The 24,426-nt window shown below is 41.7% G+C and overlaps 1 protein-coding gene across 6 annotated transcripts in view; it reads left to right on the top strand.

Annotated features, from left to right (window-relative positions):
- pcnt (pericentrin) overlaps positions 1 to 24,426 on the top strand; it is a 312,968-nt gene that overhangs the window by 146,136 nt on the left and 142,406 nt on the right. For 5 of the 6 annotated variants that reach the window (XM_043693410.1, XM_043693412.1, XM_043693416.1 and 2 more), the window contains 5 exons: positions 3,060 to 3,190; positions 10,899 to 11,125; positions 11,997 to 12,220; positions 16,036 to 16,201; positions 20,341 to 20,547. In XM_043693410.1, the coding sequence (XP_043549345.1) occupies positions 3,060 to 3,190; positions 10,899 to 11,125; positions 11,997 to 12,220; positions 16,036 to 16,201; positions 20,341 to 20,547 (955 nt within the window). The remainder of the gene's footprint in view (positions 1 to 3,059; positions 3,191 to 10,898; positions 11,126 to 11,996; positions 12,221 to 16,035; positions 16,202 to 20,340; positions 20,548 to 24,426) is intronic. The other variant, XM_043693413.1, reaches the window with a different exon arrangement.

Consider the following 24,426-nt stretch of genomic DNA (forward strand, 5'->3'; position numbering starts at 1 on the left):
TGTTGTTATTCCAGCTTGTGTTGAGAGACTCGATGGAGTACTACAGCAGACCTGATGAAGGGCTCCTGCCCGAAACATCGATTTTCCTGCTCCCCGGATGCTGCCTGACCTGTTGTGCATTTCCAGCACCACTCTAATCTTGACTCTAATCTCCAGCATCTGCAGTCCTCACTTTCACTTAGCAAAGAAGGTTACCTCAGTGCAAAGGGATCTTGATCAGAAAGGCCAATGGGCTGAGGAAAGGCGCATGGAGTTTAATTTAGACAATGTGAGTTGCTGCATTTTGGGAAAGCAAATCTTTTCAGGACTTATACACCTCAGGGTAGGGTCCTAGGGAGTGTTGCTGAACAATGAGACCTTGGAATGCAGGTTCATAGCTCCTTGAAAGTGAAGTCGCAAGTAGGATAGTGAAGAAGGCACTTGGTATTCTTTCCTTTATTATTCAGTGCATTAATACAGGAGTTGGGAGGTCATGTTGCGGCTGTACAGGACATTGATTGGCCACTTTTGGAGGATTGAGTGAAATTCTAGTCTCCCTGCTAGAGGAAGGATGTTGTGAAACTTGAAAGGGTTCAGAAAAGATTTACAAGAATGTTGCCAGGGTTGGAGGGTTTGAGTTATAGGGAGAGGCTGAATAGGCTGGGGCTGTTTTCCCTGGAGTGTCAGAGGCTGAAGGCTGACCTTCTGGAGCTTTATAAAATCATGAGGGAATGGTTAGCACTGCTGCCTCAAAGCACCAGGGATCTGGGTTCAATTCCCGCTTCAGGTGACTGTGCAAACTCCACACAGACATTCTTCCCAGTGTCTGCATGGGTTTCCTCCCACATCCAAAGATGTGCAGGTCAGGTGGATTGGCCATGCGAAATTGCCCATAGTGTTAGGTGCTTTAGTCAGGGGTAATGGTACAGGGGTGGGTTACTCTGCAGGGGGTCGGTGTGGACTTGTTGAGCCAAATAGCCTGTTTCCATACTAGGGAATCTAATCTAATCATCAGTCTTTTCCCCGAGGTGAGAGACCAAAACTGGAGGGCATTGGTTTAAAGTGAGAGGGGGGAGGATATAAAAGGGACCTAAGGGGCAACTTTTTTCACACAGAGGATGGTGTGTGTATGGAATTACCTGCCAGAGGAAATACAAGAAGGCTTATTCAAGTATAGCATTTAAAAGGCATCTGGACGGGTATATGAACAGGGAGGGTTTAGAGGGAGGTGAGCTAAATGCTGGCAAATGGAACTAGATTTATTTAGCATATCTGGTCAGCATGGATGAGTTGGACCGAAGGGCCTGTTAATGGACGTACCTCTCACCTCTCTGATTTCAACCTTCAAAACAAGTGGGTATTATGCATTTGTGTGCAGCATTATAGTCTATTTAAAGAGCGAGTTACATCTTAAGAGGAAAGTCGATGTTTAGAGAGCAGTACAGTAGTAACTTAATAGTCAGTGGTCCATTGATCTGTTCTAATGCACTGTTTTTTGTGAACTCTGTTCTAACTCCAACGATCATCTGGTTTATCTAATTCACAACTCTTAGCCTTAGTCGTCCATTTCATTCATGCACCGCATTGTAGCTCAGTTCCCAGTATCCTGCTGCGAGAATGCTCTACTTGTGTAAACACAACGGAGTTGAAACAAATCGGGATTGGATAGAGGCACATTGGTAAATTAACTCAATTTTAATCTGATCCAGTTTTGTAGATCAATTAGTTGACACTTAAATAGTGTTGAGTTGAGAGAATTGACTTTTAATCATTCCTAATCTAAATGGTTGGGCTGATTTCAGTTGGTTGTATACCATTCTTGGACAGTACAGTCCAAAGGCTGCCTTCAAAACTGGTTGGTAAAATGAAGTACTAATTTACATAACTATATATTTTGTAATTTATTGTTGAATCTTTGTTTCCTCATTGTTTCTTTCACTGAGAGTTGGTTAAATCGTGAAGAAAAATTTGAAGGCAGCACTATCTAGATATTTTTAATCAACTTGTTCATCGCAGATATTATTGCATAACTCTGCAGTAATTGGGACTTGAACCCAGGTCATCTGGCTCAGTGGCAGGGATGCTACTGTTTTGACACATGAGCCCCCAGCACAATCCATTCAGTGCAAGGAAAGCTAATTCTTTGCTTGTACTATGCAGATCTCCTCAGGTATTCACAACCTCTTTAACCAAAAGTAGGTAAGAATTCCCCAAGTTTCTGTTTGCCCTCAGGTTTAGTCTTTGTTTGCATTATTTTATGGATGTATTTGGAGCTTGGGTCACCCAGCTAAATCCTGGATGCTCAACAGTCAGGTCAATCTAACAAGTTTTAATTTAAATTGCAATAATATAGTAGTATAATTGGTTGTCCTGATCAAATTCAGATATGTGTTGTGTTCCTAACTCCATTTATTACCCATCGAAACAGATTTAGAGAGACTGGTCTGTTGTTGTTTTGTAGAGGAAATGCAAATGTTTTGATCGACTGACCAGTTTTGTAATACTAAGACACAGTTGTGCTTTAGTTTACAGTTACACATTGTTTCTGCCATGACAACAATAATGTAAACAGGTTGTTCAACTATGCCTTTGGTACTGACAGAAGCAAATTTGATGAGAAGCTGTGCTGTAAATGATGGTGTCAGCAAATGTGGAAAAGTTTTCTTTGAAGAATTTGCAGCATTTAATGAAGTTCAATCTTTATGCTTGAAGAACCAGACCCATTGGGATATAAAATCTTTGAGTTTTGGGGCCAGTGCATTTCAGATAATCGCCACATACACCAAAACTGGTACTTCAGGTGGACACATCAGTTGAAGAATGTAGAAGAAATGAAAGTTTTGCAAAAATGAAAACTCTGCTATGAATTGATAACTGAAATAATCTGGAATGCTGTTGGAAGAGGCATTCTCCCCTTGGATGGTTTGAAAGAGGTTTTGTAGAGCTTGGATGGTTGTGTTCCCTTATAATGCTACCCAGCTTCCATATGGCTGTCGTAGCTGCTTGTATTGCATTGAAGCTAATAAATTCTGACAATGACTGGCTTCTTGTCTTTGGCTTCATTGTTGCCTTTTCCTCAGCTGCAGAAAGAGTTACAGGACAAGAACTCTGAACTGGAGACGCTACTACAGCGTCGAGACCGAGAAAATGAAGAAGGAGGCAATCTGGTTGCCATGCTGCGCTCAGACCTTGAACGATTGACATCTGAACGGTCAGTGATTTGGGTTGCAATAAGTGTGGGCTGGTGGTGATGGTGAGAGAAAGATGAGCTAAGATAAAAATAGAATAGGAAAGATCAGATAGATACACTAAGTTAAATTAAAACATAAAATATTTAGATGATAGCCATGCAAGCTTTCTGACTCTACATTTGTCAGCTGCTTACTGATGAGCTGCTAATGACCTCTAAATAAACTACTCCAATATTGCAAAATATTCGGGATTTGAAATTAGTATTATTTCTCTATGTTAAACATCATGAGCATTGGGAGTTGTGTTTCTTGAAACAATGTTACAAGTTGTGATTTAAAATTGATGCTATGCCCCATCTTCCCTTGCCTTTCCTTCCCGATCAATTTGTTCTTTAGATGTTTAAGTGCTAAATGACATCGAGGCAAGAATAGGCCACTCAACCCATCAAACCAATTCCACCATTCAGTGACATCGTGGTTGATTTGATATTTCTCAAGCTTAAAAATGTGTTGCTGGAAAAGCGCAGCAGGTCAGGCAGCATCAAAGGAGAAGGAAAATCGACGTTTCGGGCATAAGCCCTTCTGCTTCGGGGCAGATGAGATGACCTGGGGGGTGCAGTGAGAGAGGGACTCACTGAGATCCTTGTAGAGGGAGGAGGAGAGCTTCTTCAAAGAAGGCATCCTTGCAAGAGAATTCGCAGTAGGTGTTCTCAATTCCACTTCCATTCCTTTTCCATATCAGCCTTAATTTTCTTACTGATTACAAATCTGTCTTTCCCTACTTCGAATATATTTAACGATCTAGCCTTCTGCGGTAAAGATTTCCACTGTCTTACTATTCTCAGAAGAAATTCCTCCTCATCTCTGTCTTAAATGGGAAACAAAATATATTTAGTTTAGGTCCCTGAATTTAAGATAACTTCAGAAAACACAAATAAATAAAATTCTAATTTCTGTTATTCATATAGTAAGATTTTTCTTGTGTTAATCATAAAATTGTAACTGAATAACTACGATCATAAAAGACCAAGTAAGTGACTCGTTTAGAAGAAAAATGTTGGCAAAACCTTTCATGTCTGTCCTAATGAGCGCAGGTATTTCTTCGATAACGTAATGTTTGCGTTCTTGTGCAACCCCATGCTTTGTAAAAATCGTGCAATAAAAATAGCACAAAGTGTTAGCGATGCAATTGCATTATAGCCAACACATTTTAAAAGTTTGCGCTTTAGAAACAGCATCCCCTATTCATCAATCGCATTACAGCTAATTCACACTGATAAAACGCAGAACGACCTGTACAGGATTAATGTGAAATTTAAAACAATTGTAATAGTTAATACTATAGGAGAGAAAGGGTCCTGATTGATTAGTGAGATGATGCTGGCTGAGTTATTGCCATGGTAGATTGACTGATTTTCTAGTCTCCTGTGTAATTAAAGAAGGCATAAGGCTTGAACATATTTGCTATAATTTGCAGCAAACAGTCCCTTGACCATGAACAAGTATTGCTGCTTTTAAGTGCTTATGTTCTTTGTTGTTTCAACCACCAAGTTCTCCCCTTTTGAAGCTTGAGCCATGACTCCCCAGGCAGTATTTTCCCTGTGATTCACTGAGCGAGTAGCCATTTTGTCATGTATGAGACTATGAACGCTTTAGAATGCGGGGATCTTAACCACTTGCAGGTACAGATCTGATGGGCCAAAGGTCATTTTCTGCAGTGTATAATTCCATGATTCTATGAGCGCTCTCCCACTTTTCATTTGGTTTTGTATAAGCCATTTCTTTCTGCCTTCAAGTTCATCCTTTGGCTGAACTATCCTTTTATGTGAGTTGGGGCCTTTAGCTGCTGGGACTCTTTGGGCTTGTAGGATCCAATATGCTTTTGGAAACTTGATTTAATCAATAACTATGAAATACCTTGCTTTATTGGAAACTATACAGTCAAAAGCCAGATGGCAAAGTCTGCTTGTTCAGATTGTTCACAAGGCTGCATGGTGGCTCAGTGGTTGGCTCTGCTGCCTCGTGGCGCCGGGGACCCGGGTTCAATTCCGGCCTCGGTGGCTGTGCGGCGTTTGTGCATTATCTCCGTGCCTGTGTGGGTTTCCTCCCATGGTCTGGTAATGTGTGGCTTGAGTGAATTGGCCATGCTGGATTGCCCAAGGTGTGTGGGGATATGTAGGTTGAGTGCATTATTCATGGGAAAAGTGTAGAGAAGTAGGGTGGGTCTGGGTGGGATGCTCTTCAGAGGATCAGTGTGGACTTGTTGGGCGGGATGGCTTGTTTTCACAATCAAGTTTCTATTCTGTTCTAAGATGCACATGTATAAATATGACCTTGCTCAATTTCTGCATGTGCAAGAGGGGAAATTAGACTGATGAACTGGAAATCTTTTAAGCCCAGAAGATATATGGAACAAAAGTCAGGCCTTATCCTTTTTGTGATATCCTGATTCCTTTACATGTCTGCGCGCACATATTTTAATGTAACTGGGAGGCACACTGATTAAGAATAGCCCATTGTTAAAAAGCTCAGTCATGATGAGTAAATTTTGGCATGTTATGGGACAGCCTATCCCAACTGGGTCTCACGTGCTAAGATTAATGATTTGGATGGCAACTGCAGAACTGTAGAAATTGCTTCATGTTGGCAAACATGTGAAACTGAAGGTTTAGGAAAATATAGAAGAAATCTACATGGATTTCCAAATGAACTCAGCATATAGAAAATGAAATACAACGGTGGGGATGCACAAATGCTTCCTGACCGGCTAGCTTTTTCAGCAATTTCTATTTTTGTCTCTAATTTACAGCATCTGCAGTTCTTGCAGTTTTTATATGGACAAATATTGCAGTCATTTTGGCCCAAGTATGCCAGAAGTTAGCTTAACTTGCCCTAGTGCCCCAAAAAGGAGAAAACAGAGAGAATCAGAGACATGAACACCAAAGAAGCAAGAAGAGAAGATTGACTATGGGCCAGTAGAATATTGCTTGAGCGTGAGTAACTGCAGAAACAAGGATCTAGGTATCAGAGTTCACTGTTACATGATGGCCATTGTTCAGTGGCGGCGACTGATGACTGAGCTGGACAAACTCATGGTGATAGCTACAGCATTTGGTGTTATTCCTGCTGGTTCAGGTGGTTAAGGTCCTCGTATTCCAAAACCATCACGTTCTCACGCAAGAAAATAGCCACTCGCTCAGCAAGGGAAATGTTTGTGATTTTAGATTATTTAAACAAGCCACAATACACTGCCGCACCCAGGAACTACAAAAAGCCAGGGAATAACACCTGTACAACATATTCTGATACAATATAGTCAGCATGGTTTTGTGAAGGGCAGGTCGTGCCTCACAAACCTTATTGAATTCTTTGAAAAGGTGACGAAGGAGGTTGATGAGGGGAAAGCGGTAGATGTGGTATATATGGATTTTAGTAAGGCGTTTGATAAGGTTCCCCATGGTAGGCTACTGCAGAAAATACGGAGATATGGCATTGAGGGTGAGTTGGAGGTTTGGATTAGGAATTGGCTGGATGGAAGAAGACAGAGGGTAGTAGTTGATGGCAAAGTGTCTTCATGGAGTGCCGTCACTAGCGGTGTTCCGCAAGGATCTGTGTTGGGACCATTGCTGTTTGTCATTTTTATAAATCATCTGGAAGAGGGGTTAGAAGGTTGGGTGAGCAAGTTTGCGGATGACACAAAAGTCGGAGGAGTTGTTGACAGTGAGGAAGCATGTGGCAGGTTACAGCAGGATATAGAGAAGCTGCAGAGCTGGGCAGAAAGGTGGCAAATGGAATACAATGTAGCTAAGTGTGAGGTGATTCACTTTGGGAAGAATAACAAAAAGATGGGGTACTGGGCTAATGGTCGATACTTGGTAGTGTGGATGAGCAGAGGGATCTTGGTGTCCATGTACACAGATCTCTGAAAGTTGCCACCCAAGTAAATAGTGCGGTGAGGAAGGCATATGGCGTACTGGCTTTTATTGGTAGAGGAATTGAGTTCCGGAGTCCTGAGGTCATGATGCAGTTGTATAAGACTCTGGTACGGCCGCATCTGGAATATTGTGTGCAGTTTTGGTCGCCATACTATAGGAAGGATGTGGAGGCATTGGAACGGGTGCAGAGGAGGTTTACCAGGATGTTGCCTGGTATGGAAGAAAAATCGTATGAGGAAAGACTGAGGCACTTGGGGCTGTTTTCACTAGAGAAAAGAAGGTTTACGGGTGACTTGATTGAGGTGTACAAGATGATTAGGGGGTCAGATAGGGTCGACAGTATGAACCTTTCCCCGCGTATTGAGTCGGGTATTACAAGGGGGCATAGCTTTAAATTAAGGGGGGGTAGATATAGGACTGATGTTAGGGGTAGGTTCTTCACTCAGCGAGTCGTAAGTTCATGGAATGCCCTGCCAGTAGCAGTGGTGGACTCTCCCTCTTTATGGGCATTTAAGCTGGCATTGGATAGGTATATGGAGGATAGTGGGTTAGTATAGGTTAGGTGGGCTTGGATCGGCGCAACATCGAGGGCCAAAGGGCCTGTACTGCGCTGTATTCTTCTAAGTCTAAGTCTAATGAGTACCCGATAAGCGTAGGCTGCAAATTCCGACATAACAGACCTAAACCAGAAGACACAACAGGCCCAGAAGCTTGAGCCACCCTGCCATACATTAAAGACATCTCAGAGATGACAACCAGACTACTCCGGCCTCTAGGCATCTTGGTGGCCCACAAACCTACCACTACACTGGAACAGCTCCTGATGAATTTAAAGGACCCCACACCAACAACCAGAAGAATGAACTGCATAAACAAAATACCCTGCAAGAACTGCAACAAACAATACATCAGACGAACGGGCAGGAAACTAGCCACCAGGTTACATGAGCACCAACTAGCCACCAAAAGGCATGACCAACTATCATTAGTATCCTTACAGATGAAGAGGGACACCAGTTCGACTGGAACAAGTACATCCATCCTGCGACAGGCTAAACCAATTCCTAGAGGCCTGGCATTCAAACCAGAACTCCATTAACAAAAGCATCGATTTGGACCCCACTTACCGGCCTCTCAGAAAAAGAATCGGAAGTGATATCACCCACCACAACAGACCAAGGCACACATAGCAAGTAGGACAGAACACCAGTGCTTCCAACGGAGGATTACTGATGGTGACCTACCATGGTGACGAAACATCTGAGAACAAATCTACCAGCTCAACGAGCAAACTTACAACCTGAAGGGAAATATTTAGGGAGGCAGCTCTCAACTTTGGAGGGAGGGATGGTTGTGGTTTCTATAAAAAAAAAAGCCTTAACTAAATATTGTACTGCTCTGGGGTGGCGAAGAATTTCAAAGTAAGGCTAAAGGGCACTGTGTCCTGGTTGGCAAAATATGAGAGGTGGTTTTGCCCAGGTGTCTATGCTGGGGCCTTAGCTGTTCGCCTCTCAGAATGCAAAGACTTTGAAGGACTGCAGAGTTGTATATTCATGTTTACGAGTGACACTAAGTTAGGAAGGAACAGTATGTTGTATAGATAGATGTGAATAGGGAGTTACAAAGGGACATGAACAGACTACATAGTTATTTTAAGCAACATGTGGGAAAGTTAGGACTTGAACCTGGACCATCTGGCGCAGAGATAGGGGCATTACCATTGCATCACAAGGAGCCTTATGAACAGACTATGAAAAATTGGCAAAATTGTGACAGGCGGCGCTTAATGAGGCAAGGGATGTGGCGCTGGAGGGGTGCGGCGGGTCGAGTGGCGTCCAAAGAGCAGGAGAGTCAATGTCTCTGTCATGGGCCCTTCATTCCTGATGGGAGGGCTTGTGTGCGGGGTGTCAGTTCTCCTGCTCTTCAGATGTTGCCTGACCTGCTGTGCTTTTCCAGCACCACTCTCTTCAACTCTGACTCTCTAGCGTCTGCAGTCCTCAGTTTCTCCTAGGGAAATATGAGGTGTCCACTTCAAATCTGAGAAGTATAAATCGGAATACTTTCTTAATATGAGAATCTAGGAATTATGGTGGAGCTGGAGGATTTGAATGTTCATTTGCATAAAATAATCTGGCAATCATGGACAGTTGCTAAAAGCAGCCCAGAAGACTGTTGGCCTTTAGCTCAACTGGACTTGAATGCAAAGGGGGAAGAAATTGTTTTTCTTGAGTCTTGGAGTCTGACCTTATATGGAAAACTGCATTCAGTTCAGCACCTCAGGAAGGAGATTTAGCCCTTTGGAAAGGGTGCAGTACCGATTCACTAAAGCAATATTAGGGTTTTAAAGGGTTAGATTATGTGAACATGGTACACGATCTTAAGTCCCCTTGTCCTCATTTTGAGACTTGTGGTCATTTGTTGCTCTGGAGCAGTGTGGTATTTATGGGGGTTTTCTTTTGTTAGCTGCAACTTTCTCCCCTTCTGAATTGTGAGACTATAAAATGATAAAGTGATTTGAAAGAATTGCAAGATTCTGAAACAAAGGGGTGAAATTTTAAACAGAGAGCAACGCTGTTCAAGAGTGATGTCAGGAGGCACTTCTTCACAAAAGGGAGGAGCTGAAATCTGGAACTCTATCCCTACCCCCACCCCTCCCTGAAAAAAAGCTGCTGGGGTTATTTGGAGCTACAAAGACTGAGATTGTTAGAATTTTGTTCGGTGTGTGGAGCCCTGGTGGGTCGGGCTGAATGACTTCCTCCAAGTCTGATGTTATTCAACCATGGGGGCCATCACAGCTCAGCTCAACTTGTAGAGCCGTACAGGATGAAAACAGGCCCTTTGGTCCAACTTATCCATGCCGACCAGTTTTCCTGAGCTAACCTAGTACCATTTGCCTGCATTTGGCTCACCCTCTGAATCTTTTCTATTCACTGGAAGTGTGAGGACACAGAATTAGGGCGGCTCAGTGGCGCACTGCTGCCTCATAGCACCAGGGACCCAGGTTTGATTCCTTGGGTGACTATCTGTGTGGAGTTTGCACATTCTCTCAGTGTCTGCGTGGGTTTCCTCCCACAGTCCAAAGATGTGCAGGTTAGGTAAATTGGCCATGCTAAATTACCCATAGTGTTCAGGGATGTGTAGGCAAGGTGCATTCGTTAGATGAAATCTAGAGTAATTGATGTAGGGGAATACGTCTGGGTGGGGTACTCTTCGGAGGGTTGGTGTGGACTTGTTGGGTCAAATAGCCTGCTTTCACACTGTGCGGATTCTAATTCTAAAAAAAACCGTGCACGTGAGTCGTGTTCCAAGCTCACCTAATTATCTTCAATTGGTCATGAATATAGCTATATCCTGAATTGTTCAGCAAGGGCTGCCTGATAGTCAACGATTGCTGATTGTATCAAACAGCATGCTCCTTATGGTTGTGCAGAATACAGATTGTACTGACCAAATGGGCTTGCGAAACCTAAAGTAAAATAGCAATTGTTAAATGTGATTCCACAGAATTGGACAGAATGCTTTCTATATCTGTTGGTAAATAGACATTGAATTGACAGGATTGGGGGTTCGCTCTGATACTCAGCTCTGAGTCTAATTTGACCTGTTACCCACTGAGTCAATCAAGCCTGGAACTTTTAATTGTTTTAGTGTGGAGTAATTGTGACATTTAACATTGAATTAATGGTAGGTGAAGTACTCCACAAGACAAACAAAATAGATGACCGGATAGGTTTATTAGCGTGGGTAGATTATTAGTTTGAATAACTAATTAGTGCTGCTTTCTCCCATTCAGAAAAAACTTGGAGCATTCCCACCAACAAGTGCTGAAGCTGTTTGCAGAAGTGGTGAGAGTGATATTTGCTTCAGAAGATATGATCAGTAGGCAAATAGGACTCTTCCTGGATGGAAACAAACTGGAAGGTATGTTAGATCATGGAGGAATGATGAGTAATTCAGATCTAGAAGCTCGAGGTCAACCTCCATGGATGAAAGCTAAACCTCTGCTGGATCAAGACAAAGGTATGCACAAGCTATAACTGTAAATACATTTATAGTCACTTATTTCATACTTCCTTCCCCCCAAAATATACTGGTTTGGTAGCTGAAAGAGAAACCAAGCAAACTTAACTTCTTGTTGACTTCTTTGACCTTTGGACTGAATTAATAGGCTTTTAGTTATATTTGCAGTGGAGCTGAACTTTTGAAGCAGTTTCTGGCGTAAAAGGTAGTGAAAAGTCCAAGAAAACAAAGGGTTATATTTGAACCAGAATCAAGATTAATAAGCTTGAGTTGATTATGTAGCACTTTGAAAAATTGCTAGCATGAATTGGAATTCATTTTGGGTGTAGAACTTTAGTTAGCTGGTTAATTTGGCAATGCAGATTCAGAGTTCCAAGTTCTTTCAAGTTTCATTTATGCTTGTAGTTATCGGTGATTCACCAACTGTTCTGATGAATTGACCTCTTTCTCAGAAAGACCGAAAGGAGCTTTGGGGATATATTAACTATGTATAGTTGTCAAACCTGGAGCATAATTTCATCCATTCAATATAAATACTTTACAAGTTTTGGCTCTGTAAACAAGTCCAATTGAGATGATTGACTTATTTGATTTATACCAATGCACAAAGGTTTTGTGCTGTTCCTAATAAATAGTGCTCCTCTGCTATTTGTTTTTAGCGAAGCTCTGAACTTGACCACTTCTTTTTCTTAAGGCACATCATTGTGAAATATCAATGTTTAATGTATCCCAAATCTTTGAAGTTTATAAATAATTTTATCCCAAGTAATGGTTTATTTGATATACTGTTGTAAGTTAAGCATGTTATATCTTTTTCTGACCAAATAGCTAGAACCTTTCCACCAACTATTTTACTCTTTTTGTTTTAAAGGTGATTTGAGCATAACTCAGGAAAATGTTACCATCACCAAAGATAACAGCTTCTGGTCAGCACTGACTGATGAAGGGCTGGAACTTTCCCAGTGGCTATCAGAAAGTATGTTCGCTGGGCCTGACATGGGGCCTGACAATGAGGAGCTAATACTGAGCACTTGTGTCCGTTTGCAAGTTGCTATAGGCAAGTTGCTGGAATTAGTCACTGAGTCAACAAGACAAGTAAGTATTGTTTAAAGAACAGAGTGAGCTAAGAGTGCCCAGTGGCTATCCCTTCTCTAATAAGTATCCTGTTTTGGGTACTGTTGGGGGTGGTGGGAGGAGGTTACCGACTGAAACATGGCAACAGCAGCAGCCAAAATGGTGGCACCAAAGTTGTACACCTCTTGTACAGTAGAGAGAGTCATCTCTACACTGTAGAAGCAGGCCATTTGGCCCATCAAGTCCACACTGATCATCTGAAAAGCATCCCACCCAGACTCGCCCCCTACCCTGTCCCTGTAACCCTGCATTTCCTATGTAGCCTGTATGACCTTGTACACAATGGGCAATTTAGCATGGCCAATCTTCCTAACACCCACATCTTTGGACTGTGGGAGGAAACCCAGGCAGACATGGGAAGAATGTACAAATTCCATATAGACTGTTTCCTGAGGGTGGAATCGAACCCAGGTCCCTAGCGCAGTGAGGCAACTGTGCTAACCACTGAGTGGCCCCAAGTCAAAGTACAGCAGAATGATAATAATAAGGGACGCTAAAGTCAGAGGACCAGGTAGGCACTTCTGTGATCTCAAAAGAAACACTACAGTGGTGTGTTGCATTCCTGGTACCGGGTTCAAGGATGTCTGAGTGGGCACGCAACATTCTCAAAAGGCAGGGTAAGCATCCAGAGGTTGTGGTACATAGGCAGGAAGAGTGACAGGGCCCTACAAAGGGAGTTCAGGGAGTTAGGTAGTAAGTTGAAAAGCAGGACCTCCGCATTTGTGATCTCATGATTACTTCCTGTGCCACATGACAGTAAGGCTAGGAATAGGAAAATAATAAAGTTTTAAAAAGTGGCCAAAGAGCTGGTGCGGGAAGAAGGACTTTAGGTATGTGGAGCAAGTGAGACCTATACAAGAAGGAGGGGTTGCACCTAAACTGAAGGGGTACCACGATCCTGACAGGGAGGTTCGCTAGTGTCATCTGGGAGGGTTTAAATTAGTGAGGCCTGGGAGGTGGGTGAAAATGGGAGCAGTAGGTCAGCAAGTGAAATGACTGAGCAGGAATCAGAGAATAAGGCCAATAAGTCTAAGAGGAATAACAGACAGGGAGAGGTCACTGAGCACAGTAAGACTGGGTGTCTGAAGTGTATTTATTTTAATACCCCAAGCACTATGATATCATGCAGTTAGAACTTGGATTTGTACATAAATCTATGAAGCTATTACAAAGACTTGGTTGAGAGAGGGACAATACCATTAGCTTAGTGTTCTGGGATTTAGATGTTTCAGACATGATATGGAGAGATGTAAAAGAGGTGGGGGAGATGTGTTACTGATTAGGGAGAATATCACCGCTGTACTGAGGGAGTATACCTTATTAGGGCTCATCCAGTCAGGCCGTATGGGTAGACCCCAGAATTGGAAAGGGTGGAATTATTTTGGGATTATACTACAGGCCTCCCAACAGCCAGTAGGGGATAGAGGAACAGATTTGCAGACAGATCATGGAAAAAATGAAAAGAAACAAGTTTTTTGTGATGGGTGATTTTAACTTCCCCAGTATTTACTCCCTTCGTGCTTGGTGCTAGGATAGGGTTAATTTATGTTTGTCCAAGAAGATTTCTTGAAGCAATAGATAAATAATCCAGCTAAGGAATGGGCCATTCAAGACCTAACATTGCAGAATGAATCAATTGGAGGTATATATAAGGTTTAGGAAACTGAAAACAGATACAGCCCTCAAATAAAGAGAAAGGAGTTTGGAGGTGATTGGAGGAAAGTTTAGGGGAGATATCAGAGATTGGTTCTTTACACACAGTGGTGGGTGCGTGGAATGCACTGCCAATAGTGGTAGTCGAGTCCAATACAATAGGGACATTTAAGCCACTTTTAGATTGGTACATTTCCCCTGGCTAATGCACCTAACCTACATCCCTGAATTTAACATGGCCAATCCGACTAACCTTCAGGTCTTTGAACTGTGGGAGGAAACTGGAGCACCCAGAGAAAACCCATGCAGAGACAGCGAGAATGTGCAAACTCCACACAGACAGTCGCCCTTTAAATTTGCCTTTAAAATATGAAAATGTTAGAGGCTAGGCTACCTTCTTGAATATTTTGAGGGGCATCTGGTCTGGTCCATAACCATGAGGAAAAATGTTTTCACTCAGACAATGGAGCAAATCTGGAACTATTGCCTATAAACATTTTAGAGGCAAAATAGCTCAGAACATTTAAGTATTTTGATGCCAAAGCGCGCACAGGCTATGGCAAGTGCTGGAATATAGAATTAGAATAGTAAGATACATGTTTAAGACTGGTACAGATTTGATAGGTTGTCTGCTCCACCTGGGCCTCTCGAAATTTTATACATCTCAATCATGTCCTCTCTGTCTCCTCTGACGCAAGAAAAACTCTGGTGTATCCAATCATATCGGAAAGCCCAGGGCAACATCCGGGTAAATCTCCTCTGTACTCTCTTCACTGCTATCACATCAGTTCTATGATACGGATTCCAGAACTGCACACAGTACTCTCGCTGTGGCCCAACCAACATTTAATACAGTTCCAGCATAACCACCGTGCTCTTAAACTCTATGCTTCAGCTAACAAAGGCAAGTAAGCATATGCCGCCTTTACCAATGTTTTTAACCTTCTCTACCTGTTTTGATGCCTTAAGGGATTGGTGTACATGCCCACCACGATTCTTCTGATCCCCCGTAATTGACAGGGTCCAAATGTTCATCATGTATTCCCTTGCCTTGTTTGTCCTGCGCAAGTGCATCACTTATCCAGACTGAATTCCATTTCCTTCTGCTCATCTGACTAACCCATTTATATTTTTCTATAACATAAAGCTATCCTCCACACTATTTATCGTCCCATCAATTCCCCGTCATCCTTGAACTTTCTGATCAACTCTCCTATGTCGAAGTCTAAATTGTTTATGTCAGCCACAAGCAGCAAGGGCCCCTCAATATTGACCCTGGAGGACTGCATTTGACAAATGCTTCCAGTCACAAGAACATCTCTTAACCGTCACCCTCTATTTCTTGCCTCCCAGCCAATTGTGCATCCAATCAGCAAACTTTCCTTCGAACCCATAGGTTCTTATCTTTGCCATCAGTCTCCTATGCAGGACCTTATCAAATGCTTCACTGAAATTCATGTAGACTACATCAAAAGCATTTCCCTCATCTATACGCCTGGTCACTCTTTCAAAAAAACTAAATCACACTTTCCCCTTGACAATGTAATCATCAATCTATTGTAATTTGTATTCTTCCTCATTTTTAAGCTGCACCTGAGGCATCGGTGACACATCTTTTGATATTTTGTGCCTGTTTTTACAGTGGGCCATATTTTTTGTTAATTCTTAGATTTGAATCTGGCTGTTAGAAGTTTGCTGGTTATTGAACTTCAGAGATCATCATTTACTGACTAATATATATGTGTGTATGTATGAGTGTATATGTATCATGCAGCCTTTAAGATGTTCTCATGCTAAAATGTAAACTTTGAGAGTTTTTTCAATGGAGGAAAGAATTGAAGCAGGAGGGTGCTAATCAGTTTTCACACTGAGAAAGGAAATTGACAGGGTGCTGCAGGGAAGCACTTTGTGAAAGGTCACAATATGAAGATTGATTAAAGAGCTCAGTGTTTTTAAAAGAAAGTGTATCATGTGCTACAACATGCTGCAAATGCTGTGAATGTTAATGCAAGTACTTCAAGGGTTTACCAGAATGTTGTTCTTGCAGACCATATAATATGATGGATTCATAAACTTGAAAAGGTTTTGCCTTGCTTTGATATGACCCTTCTGTTTCTGCCTAGCTGGCACAGAGCCATGGAATCAGTGAACATTTGGAAAAAGAGTTCAGCCGCAAAACCCAAGAGACAGTGGAGCTAGTTGGCAAAGAACATCAGAAGTTATTGGAACACCTCAATGATGAATCTGAAGCAAAGAGAGAGCTGGAATTGGAGCTCCACAAAGCCAAGGGTAAAAATGTCAATTTTGAATATGTTGTGCAAGAAGAGTGATCAATTAGATAGTCATTACAAGCACAAAATCATAGTCACAGATCACAGAATGGTTACAATGTAGAAAGAGACTATGCAATCCATTGTGCCGCACCAATTGTCCAATGACTTGGTGTCTTTCCCGGAATGTTGTTTCTGTTCAAATAATCATTCCAGACCCAAATCATTGTGTCAAAAAGTTCTTTGTCTCTCACCTTGTATTTACTTATTTCAAAATTACCTTAAATCTGTGCTCTCTCATTTGATCTTTTTACAAGTGGAACAGTTTCTCCCTCTCTACTTTATCAGAACTCATTATGATTTTGAAAACTCCAATCAAATCTCCTCAGCCTTTTCTTCTCCAAGGAAAACAATCCCACCTCCTCCAATTTATCTTCATTAACTGAAGTTTCCCATCCCTGGAACCATTTTCGTCACCTTTTCCTGCATTTGCTTCAGTGCATTAACATCTATCATGATGTGTGACATCTAGAACTCTGAGAAAGAAGAGTCATACTGGACTCGAAATGTTAACTCTGATTTTGTCTCCACAGATGTTGTCTGACTTGCTGATACTTTGTCCAATACTTTGTTTTTATTTCATTATTTCATAATTATTTCAAAATACTCAGCCAGTTTAGTATCCAAAATGATATTGCCCTGTTTATTCTTTCCTCACATGCTTGCTGTGTGATACTATTTCAAGCATGTTTTACAAATCCACAAACACCACATTAACAGCATTGCCCTCATAAACCATCTCTTGTTATCTCTTCAAACAGCTCCAGTGAGTTACTTAGGTACAATTTTCCCTTTAGAAATATGAGCTGTTTTCCTTAATTAACCCACATTTGTCCATGTGACTGTTCATTCTGTCCTGAGTTATTGTTTCGAGAAGTTTCCATACTACCAATGTAAAACAGACTAACTGCTCTCACATTGTTGAGCTTCACTTTGCACTTTTTTTTTAAATAGGGTTGTAGTGTTTGCAGTTCTCTAGTCCTCTGGCACTAATTCTGAAGCCAAGGGAGACCGAAGATTTATGTCAGTGTTTTGCAATTTCTGGGCTGGAAATGTGTTGCTGGAAAAGCGCAGCAGGTCAGGCAGCATCCAGGGAACAGGAGAATCGACGTTTCGGGCATAAGCCCTTCCTGAAGAAGGGCTTATGCCCGAAACGTCGATTCTCCTGTTCCCTGGATGCTGCCTGACCTGCTGCGCTTTTCCAGCAACACATTTCCAGCTCTGATCTCCAGCATCTGCAGACCTCACTTTCTCCTTTTGCAATTTCAGCACTCACTTCCTTGGATGCATCTCATCTGGTCTTGGTGCCTTACAAACTCTTAGTACCTACAACTTATCAAATAACACCACCGTATCCATTACAAACACTTGTTGTGTCTGAGGTTTCTCCTCTTATTAGATAACATCTTCGTCCTTGGTTAAAAAGTTGCAAGATATTCGTTTACTACTTTGTCTGTGCCGTCTGTGTCTATGTGTAAATTTACTTTTTGGTCCCTAAACTGCCTTATTCCTCCTTTTGCCACCCTTTTCATCTTTTTTTGTGCATGTAGCAAACTTGGAATTCCCTTTTATATTAGCTGCCAGTCATTTTTCATAATCTTTCTTTACTTTTCATATTTTCTTTTGTTTTTTCCTTGTGTGTTCAACCTGATTCTCAGTTGTATTTACTACTTGACACTCATCATTAGTGCACTTTCTCCTTTGTCATCCAAGGAATTATAGATTTGTTTGCCTAACCTTTTCCTTTCGAGGGAATATACCTTGAACGTACTTGAACCATCTCCTCTCTGAACGTTTTTCCACATTAACTTTTGATCCTTTGGCTCTGTTCTTGCTCCATTGAAGTCCACTCTCCGCTAGTTGATTGATATTATTCTAGATTTTCCTTTTCCACCATCATCCTAAACCTTATGAACATTGTGCATAAATGTTGCCTCACTAACATTGGATCTATTTGACCTGCCTACCATTATCCCAGTCAATGTTCAAATGATTAAAGTTCACCATTGTAAATACTCTGAAATGTTTGCACCTTTCTAATTTTCTGAGAGATTTTCTTCTACATCCGTCCCACAAGTTGGTGGTCTTGTTCCTTGGCTCCAACCAAACTGAATCTTACCTTGGCCCCTAGAGCCATTTTCTCTGCTCAGCACTTCAAAGGTATCCTTAACCAAGACCACTACCTTTTCTTCCTTTCTTAACTTACCTTGTAAGCAGGATTATTAAACATCCAACCACAACATAATTCCACATGGCTGTCAACTTCCCAGTCTTATTTTATACTGTGTGCACTCGCACACATGCAGTATAATTCCCAATTGAGAATGTTTTAATTTTTCACTTTCTCTGAATTGGCTTATGGTTAATTGGTATTTTCCATTTTAGTGCTATCTGCCTCTCAGTTACATCACACTGCAAATTTTTGCTATAAATTCTGTGTTACAATCGAGCCCTCCACAATCACCTGATGAAGGAGCGTCGCTCCGAAAGCTAGTGTGCTTCCAATTAAACCTGTTGGACTATAACCTGGTGTTGTGTGATTTTTAACTTTGTACACCCCAGTCCAACACTGGCATCTCCAAATCATGACTGGTAATTATAGGCCATTGAGCCTTACTTCGGTTGTGGGTAAGATGTTGGAAAAGGTTATAAGAGATAGGATTTATAATCATATGGAAAGGAATAATTTGATTAGGGATAGTCAACACGGTTTTGTGGAGGGTAGGTCGTGCCTCACTAACTTTACTGATTTCTTCAAGAAGGTGACAAAACAGGTGAATGAAGGTAAAGCAGTTGATGTGGTGTATGTGTATTTCAGTAAGGTGTTTGATAAGGTTCCACACGGTAGGCTGTTGCATAAAATATGGAGTTTCGAGATTGAAGGTGATTTAGCGGTTTGGGTCAGAAATTGGCTAGCTGAAAAAAGATGGAAGGTGGTGGTTAATGGGAAATGTTCGTCATGGAGCTCAGTTACTCATAGTGTGCTGCAAAGATCTGTATTGGAGCCACTACTGTTTGTCATTTTTATAAATGGTCTAGATGTAGGTGTAGAAGGATGGGTTAGTTAATTTGCAGATGACATTAAGGTGGACAGATTTGTGGGTAGTGCCAAAGGATGTTGTGGGTTACAGAGGGACATAGATAAGATACAGAGCTGGGTTGAGAATTGGCAAATAGAGTTTAATGCAGAAAGGTGTGAGATAGTTCACTTTGGAAGAACTAACAGGAATGCAGAGTACTGGGCTAATGGTAAAAGTCTTGGCAGTGTAGGTAAACACAGATCTCTGTGTCCAGGTGCATTAATCCCTGAAAGTTGCCACCCAGTTGGATAGGGTTGTTAAGAAGGCATATGGCATGTTGGTGTTTATTGGGATTGAGTTCGGAGCCATGAGGTCATGTTGCAGCTGTACAAGACACTGGTAAGGCCGCAACTGAAGTATTGCATACAGTTCTGGTCGCCACATTATAGGAAGGATGTGGAAGCTTTGGAAAGGGTTCAGAGGAGATTTACTAGGATGTTGCCTGGTATGGAAGGAAGGTCTTACGAGGAAAGGCTGAGGGAACTGAGGCTGTTTTAGTTGGAGAGACATATAAGATAATCAGAGGGTTAGATAGGGTGGTGAAGGCTAACACAAGGGGACCTCGTTTTAAATTGAGGAGTGATCGATGTAGGGGGTAGCTTCTTTATTCAGAGAGTAGTAGGGGCGCGCAACGGGCTGCCTGCAGCAGTAGTAGATTCGCCGACATTAAGGGCGTTTAGATGGACATTGGGTATACATATAAATAATAATGGAACGGTGTAGGTTAGATGGGCATCAGATTAATTTTGCAGGACAGCACAACATTGAGGGCTGAAGGACCTGTACTGCACTGTAATGCTGTATGTTCTATGTAAGTGACTCTACACCACTTTGTCTCTTTCCTGCTGACTACATCATCTATTTGGAGCTTTCAGCAATTTGCGCTATTGTCTTTGATTGGTCAAAATTGGTTTCAGATGACAGTTCAAAGTCATTAGAAATTCAGAAATGAAGACTGATAAGGCAGCTTGAAATATGATCAAAATATGTTCTTTTAGTGTATATCTTTTGCTTTTAGGATTGATTGATGGGTATGTAACAGAAAAAGCTGTGCTGGAGGAAACTTTGCAGCAGAAGGAAGAATCCCAACAACAATTGGCCCTAAAGGTGGAACTTTTAAGCAAACAGTTTCATGAACTCAACCAGCAGCACGAGCATCTGCTTGAGGAACGTGATCTTTTGCTACGTCAGAAACAGGCCATGGTTGGCAATGAAGTAGAACGTGGTAAGAAGCAACTTTATGCTATTGCCAACACCAATTTCAAAATTAGTCTCTGGTATATGTTTTGCCATGAGAAAGCAGCATGATCTTTCAAACAATACATTTCAGTACTTCCTGTATCCTGAAGTTCGAAAGCTACTTTCTCAGACCTTGAAATTAAACATTATTTCATCAGGCATCAAGTGTTCATTAATTTTCCTGAAAAGCACATTGATGCATGTCACATGCCTAACCTTTGACATCTGTGTGTTTAAATTTACGGTAAACCCAGTATTCTACAGGGACCAGCAATAAATGCTGATCACCCAGTGATGCCCACTTCCCACAATTGAATAAAAATAAGTCAAATTCCAGATTATGCTTTACAAAACAAGTTTTCTGACACCTTTGGCAGTGACTAAATTAATATTTGTGCCACTTTTTAATGGCAGAGAGAATTAATCATTTCTTCATTTTTAATTAACCCTCTGTTCCAAAGTGAATCTGCCTTGGTGAAGTCAACACCACACAGAAAAGTGATTTTGACATGAGTTTCTGGCTTCCATGTCTCAAAAGCCAAGATCTTGGATAATTTTTTCAAAACTAGGAAATATTTTTGTGTCACATTAGTTGCATCATTTTAGTTGGGTTCTTCGGTGCCTAGCAAGTGGCTCAGAAAAATATTGACTGGATCCGATGGATTTGGATTTGATTAATATTACTGACTTATGGGTAAAATACTAAAGATTGACAAGACATAAACAACTGAACACTGATGATGGGCCTTCACTATCTCTATGTACTTGCATTATACTCTGGAAAATGTATCCAAGTTGGAAGGATTGGCATCACACAAAACAAAATGCATCAGTACTTTGCTGTTCTGGCCGGTTGGTTAGATGTTGGTCTGAGAAAGTTTCCGTGAATCTTCAATAGTTCAGCCATCAACTAGGAAGTAAATTTGTTACTGGGTAAAGCTAAAGTATCTGAGCAAAGGTGACTTTGGCTTATCTTGAAGGCCTTCTCTACCATTTAATAAAATCATGGCTGGTCTGTTTGTAACCTCAACTCTACACTGCCTCCCCAGTTATCCTTTCACACCTATGCTTATCAAATATCTATTTATCTCTGCCTTAAATATTCTGCTTCCATCGCCTTTTGGTTTTATGTAAATTATCCTGCAGTGTAATAGATTATTGCTGACTGAATCTACTGCTTCAATTTATGCAGACTTCTGATCTGGACCAGGCCAGACCCCCTCAGAATATTTTAAGAAGTCCCTAAACTTTTTCTTACTTTAAAGGCAAATGTGAAGTGGATACTCAAAGTATGATGCAGCTGTCAAACTGCTCGGCTTTAAGCAAAACAGAATTTATTTAAAAACTACAGTTAAAACACTAACAAAAGACAGCAGACTTTAGAATAATTTAACTATTGAAAAACTTAACTAACCCAATACAGCAACTTAACAAAGGAGTTGTTCCAATCCAGGAGCATCCAATAAGCACGCCCTTGGCAAATGGGTAAATTTAAACACAGGTTTTTACACGCAGGAGGGAACAATTTCCAAAGAGATTTCAATAAGCAAAGTCAGTCAGGAATCTTCTGCTGAAGGTTGGATCCTTTCTGTGTCTTGTGACTGCCACAGCTAAAACAAACTATAAAAAGTCTGAACTGGGAGAACTTACTAAATTAGATTCTTCGGTACCTCTGCCTTTACGATCTCTTTTGAACAAGAACCAAGGACAAAATAACTTTTTTAAAGTGACAGCATCGTCACATTTCCAAATACCAAAATAATGATTTGGTCAACTTTGTTCTTCCTCTATTTTTCAGTCACCTTGGGCAGATTTTATACCGACTTACACAAGATCTTATCCTTTATTGGTTAGATTAATGCAACCTTCATTTCATCGTTCACCAGTGTTCTCAAACACAACTATTGGACCTTGTCAATTGCTTCTATTTGAGAGTGGTCTCAATGTGAAATTTAAATCTTTAGGTGATCTTAATCTGAACAGTAAGAATGAGTCATTGCAGTCTAATTTCTTCATTTTTTATATTAAATTTGTGAGCTGTGGCCAGTTTACTTGGAAGAAAATATTTGTAACTAGATGTTCTAATTGCCATACATCATTTAGACGATACTCCTGTCCTGATGATGTAGGTTACAAATGTTTTTTAACAAAAATATATAAGTATTCTCATCAAAAGTATTTGCTAATTTGTAAAGAATACAATAAAATGTAGTATCATAGAAACATAGAAACTACAAGAAGGAATAGGCAATTTGGTCTTCCAAACCTGTACCTGCTGTTCAGTATGATTATGGCTGATATCCAACTCAGTACTTTGTTCCACCTTCTTCTCATACCCTTTTTGTTTCTTTTAAACCTAAGAGTGATGGGTGACAGTGAGGGGGACTGGGAGAAAGCAGCCAGTGCAGGGAACCCCTGCGGCTGTTCCCCTCAAGAACAAGTATACCGTTTTGGATACTTGTGGGGGGGACGACTTACCAGGGGCAAGTAACGGGGCTCAGGCCTCTGGCACGGAGCCTGTCCCCGTTACTCAGAAGGGAAGGGTGAAGAAGAGCAGAGCAGTAGTAATTGGGGACTCGATAGTTCGGGGCACAGATAGGCGGTTTTGTGGGAACGAGAGAGACTCACGTTTGGTATGTTGCCTCCCAGGTGCAAGGGTACGTGATGTCTCTGACCGTGTTTGCCGGGTCCTGGAGGGGGGGGGGGAGCAACCCGAAGTCGTGGTCCACATTGCCACCAACGACATAGGTAGGAGGAGTGCAGAGGATGTTAGACAGGCTTTCAGGGAGCTAGGTTGGAAGCTTAGAGTTAGAACGAACAGAGTTGTTGGCTCTGGTTTGTTACCCGTGCCACGTGATAGAGATTCGAGGAATAGGGAAAGAGAACACTTAAATGCGTGGCTACAGGGATGGTGCAGGAGGGAGGGAGTCCAGTTTTTGGATAACTGGGGTTCTTTCTGGGGACGGTGGGACCTCTATAAACAGGATGGTCTACACCTGAACCTGAGAGGCACCAGTATCCTTGGCGGGAGGTTTGCTAGTGCTCTTTTGGGGGGTTTAAACTAACTCTGCAGGGGCATGGAAACCCAGATTGTAGCTTCAGGGTGCAGAGCCTGGAGTGTAGGGAGGTTAGGAACATAGCATCAATTTCAAAGGAGGGTGCCTGTAAACAGGAAAGTGGCTTGAAGTGTGTATACTTCAATGCAAGAAGTATACGAAATAAGGTAGGTGAACTTGCAGCGTGGGTAGGTACCTGGGACTTCGATGTTGTGGCTATTACGGAGACATGGCTAGAACAGGGACAGGATTGGCAGTTGCGGGTTCCAGGATTTAAATGTTTTAGTAGGGACAGAGGTGGGGGTAAAAGAGGGGGAGGTGTGGCATTGCTTGTCAAAGATAGTATTACAGTGGTGGAAAGGACGATGGATGAGGACTTGCCACCTGAGGTAGTTTGGGCTGAGGTTAGGAATAGGAAAGGTGAGCTCACCCTGTTAGGAGTTTTTTACAGGCCTCCTAATAGTCCTAAAATCATTGAAGAAAGGATTGGGAAGGTGATTCAGGAGATGAGTGACAGTAATAGGGTGGTTGTTATGGGGGACTTTAACTTTCCTGATATTGATGGGGAAAGCTATAGCTCAAGTTCGTTAGATGGGACAGTGTTTGTTCAATGTGTGCAGGAGAGTTTCCTGACACAATATGTAGACAGGCCAACAAGAGGTGAGGCCATACTGGATTTGGTTCTGGGTAACGAACCAGGCCAGGTGTTAGACTTGGAAGTAGGTGAGCACTTTGTTGATAGCGATCACAATTCTGTTATGTTTACTTTAGTGATAGAAAGGGATAGGTGTATACCACTGGGCAAGAGT

The sequence above is a fragment of the Chiloscyllium plagiosum genome, chromosome 7 (genome assembly GCF_004010195.1).
Source record: "Chiloscyllium plagiosum isolate BGI_BamShark_2017 chromosome 7, ASM401019v2, whole genome shotgun sequence".
NCBI classification, from domain to species: domain Eukaryota; kingdom Metazoa; phylum Chordata; class Chondrichthyes; order Orectolobiformes; family Hemiscylliidae; genus Chiloscyllium; species Chiloscyllium plagiosum.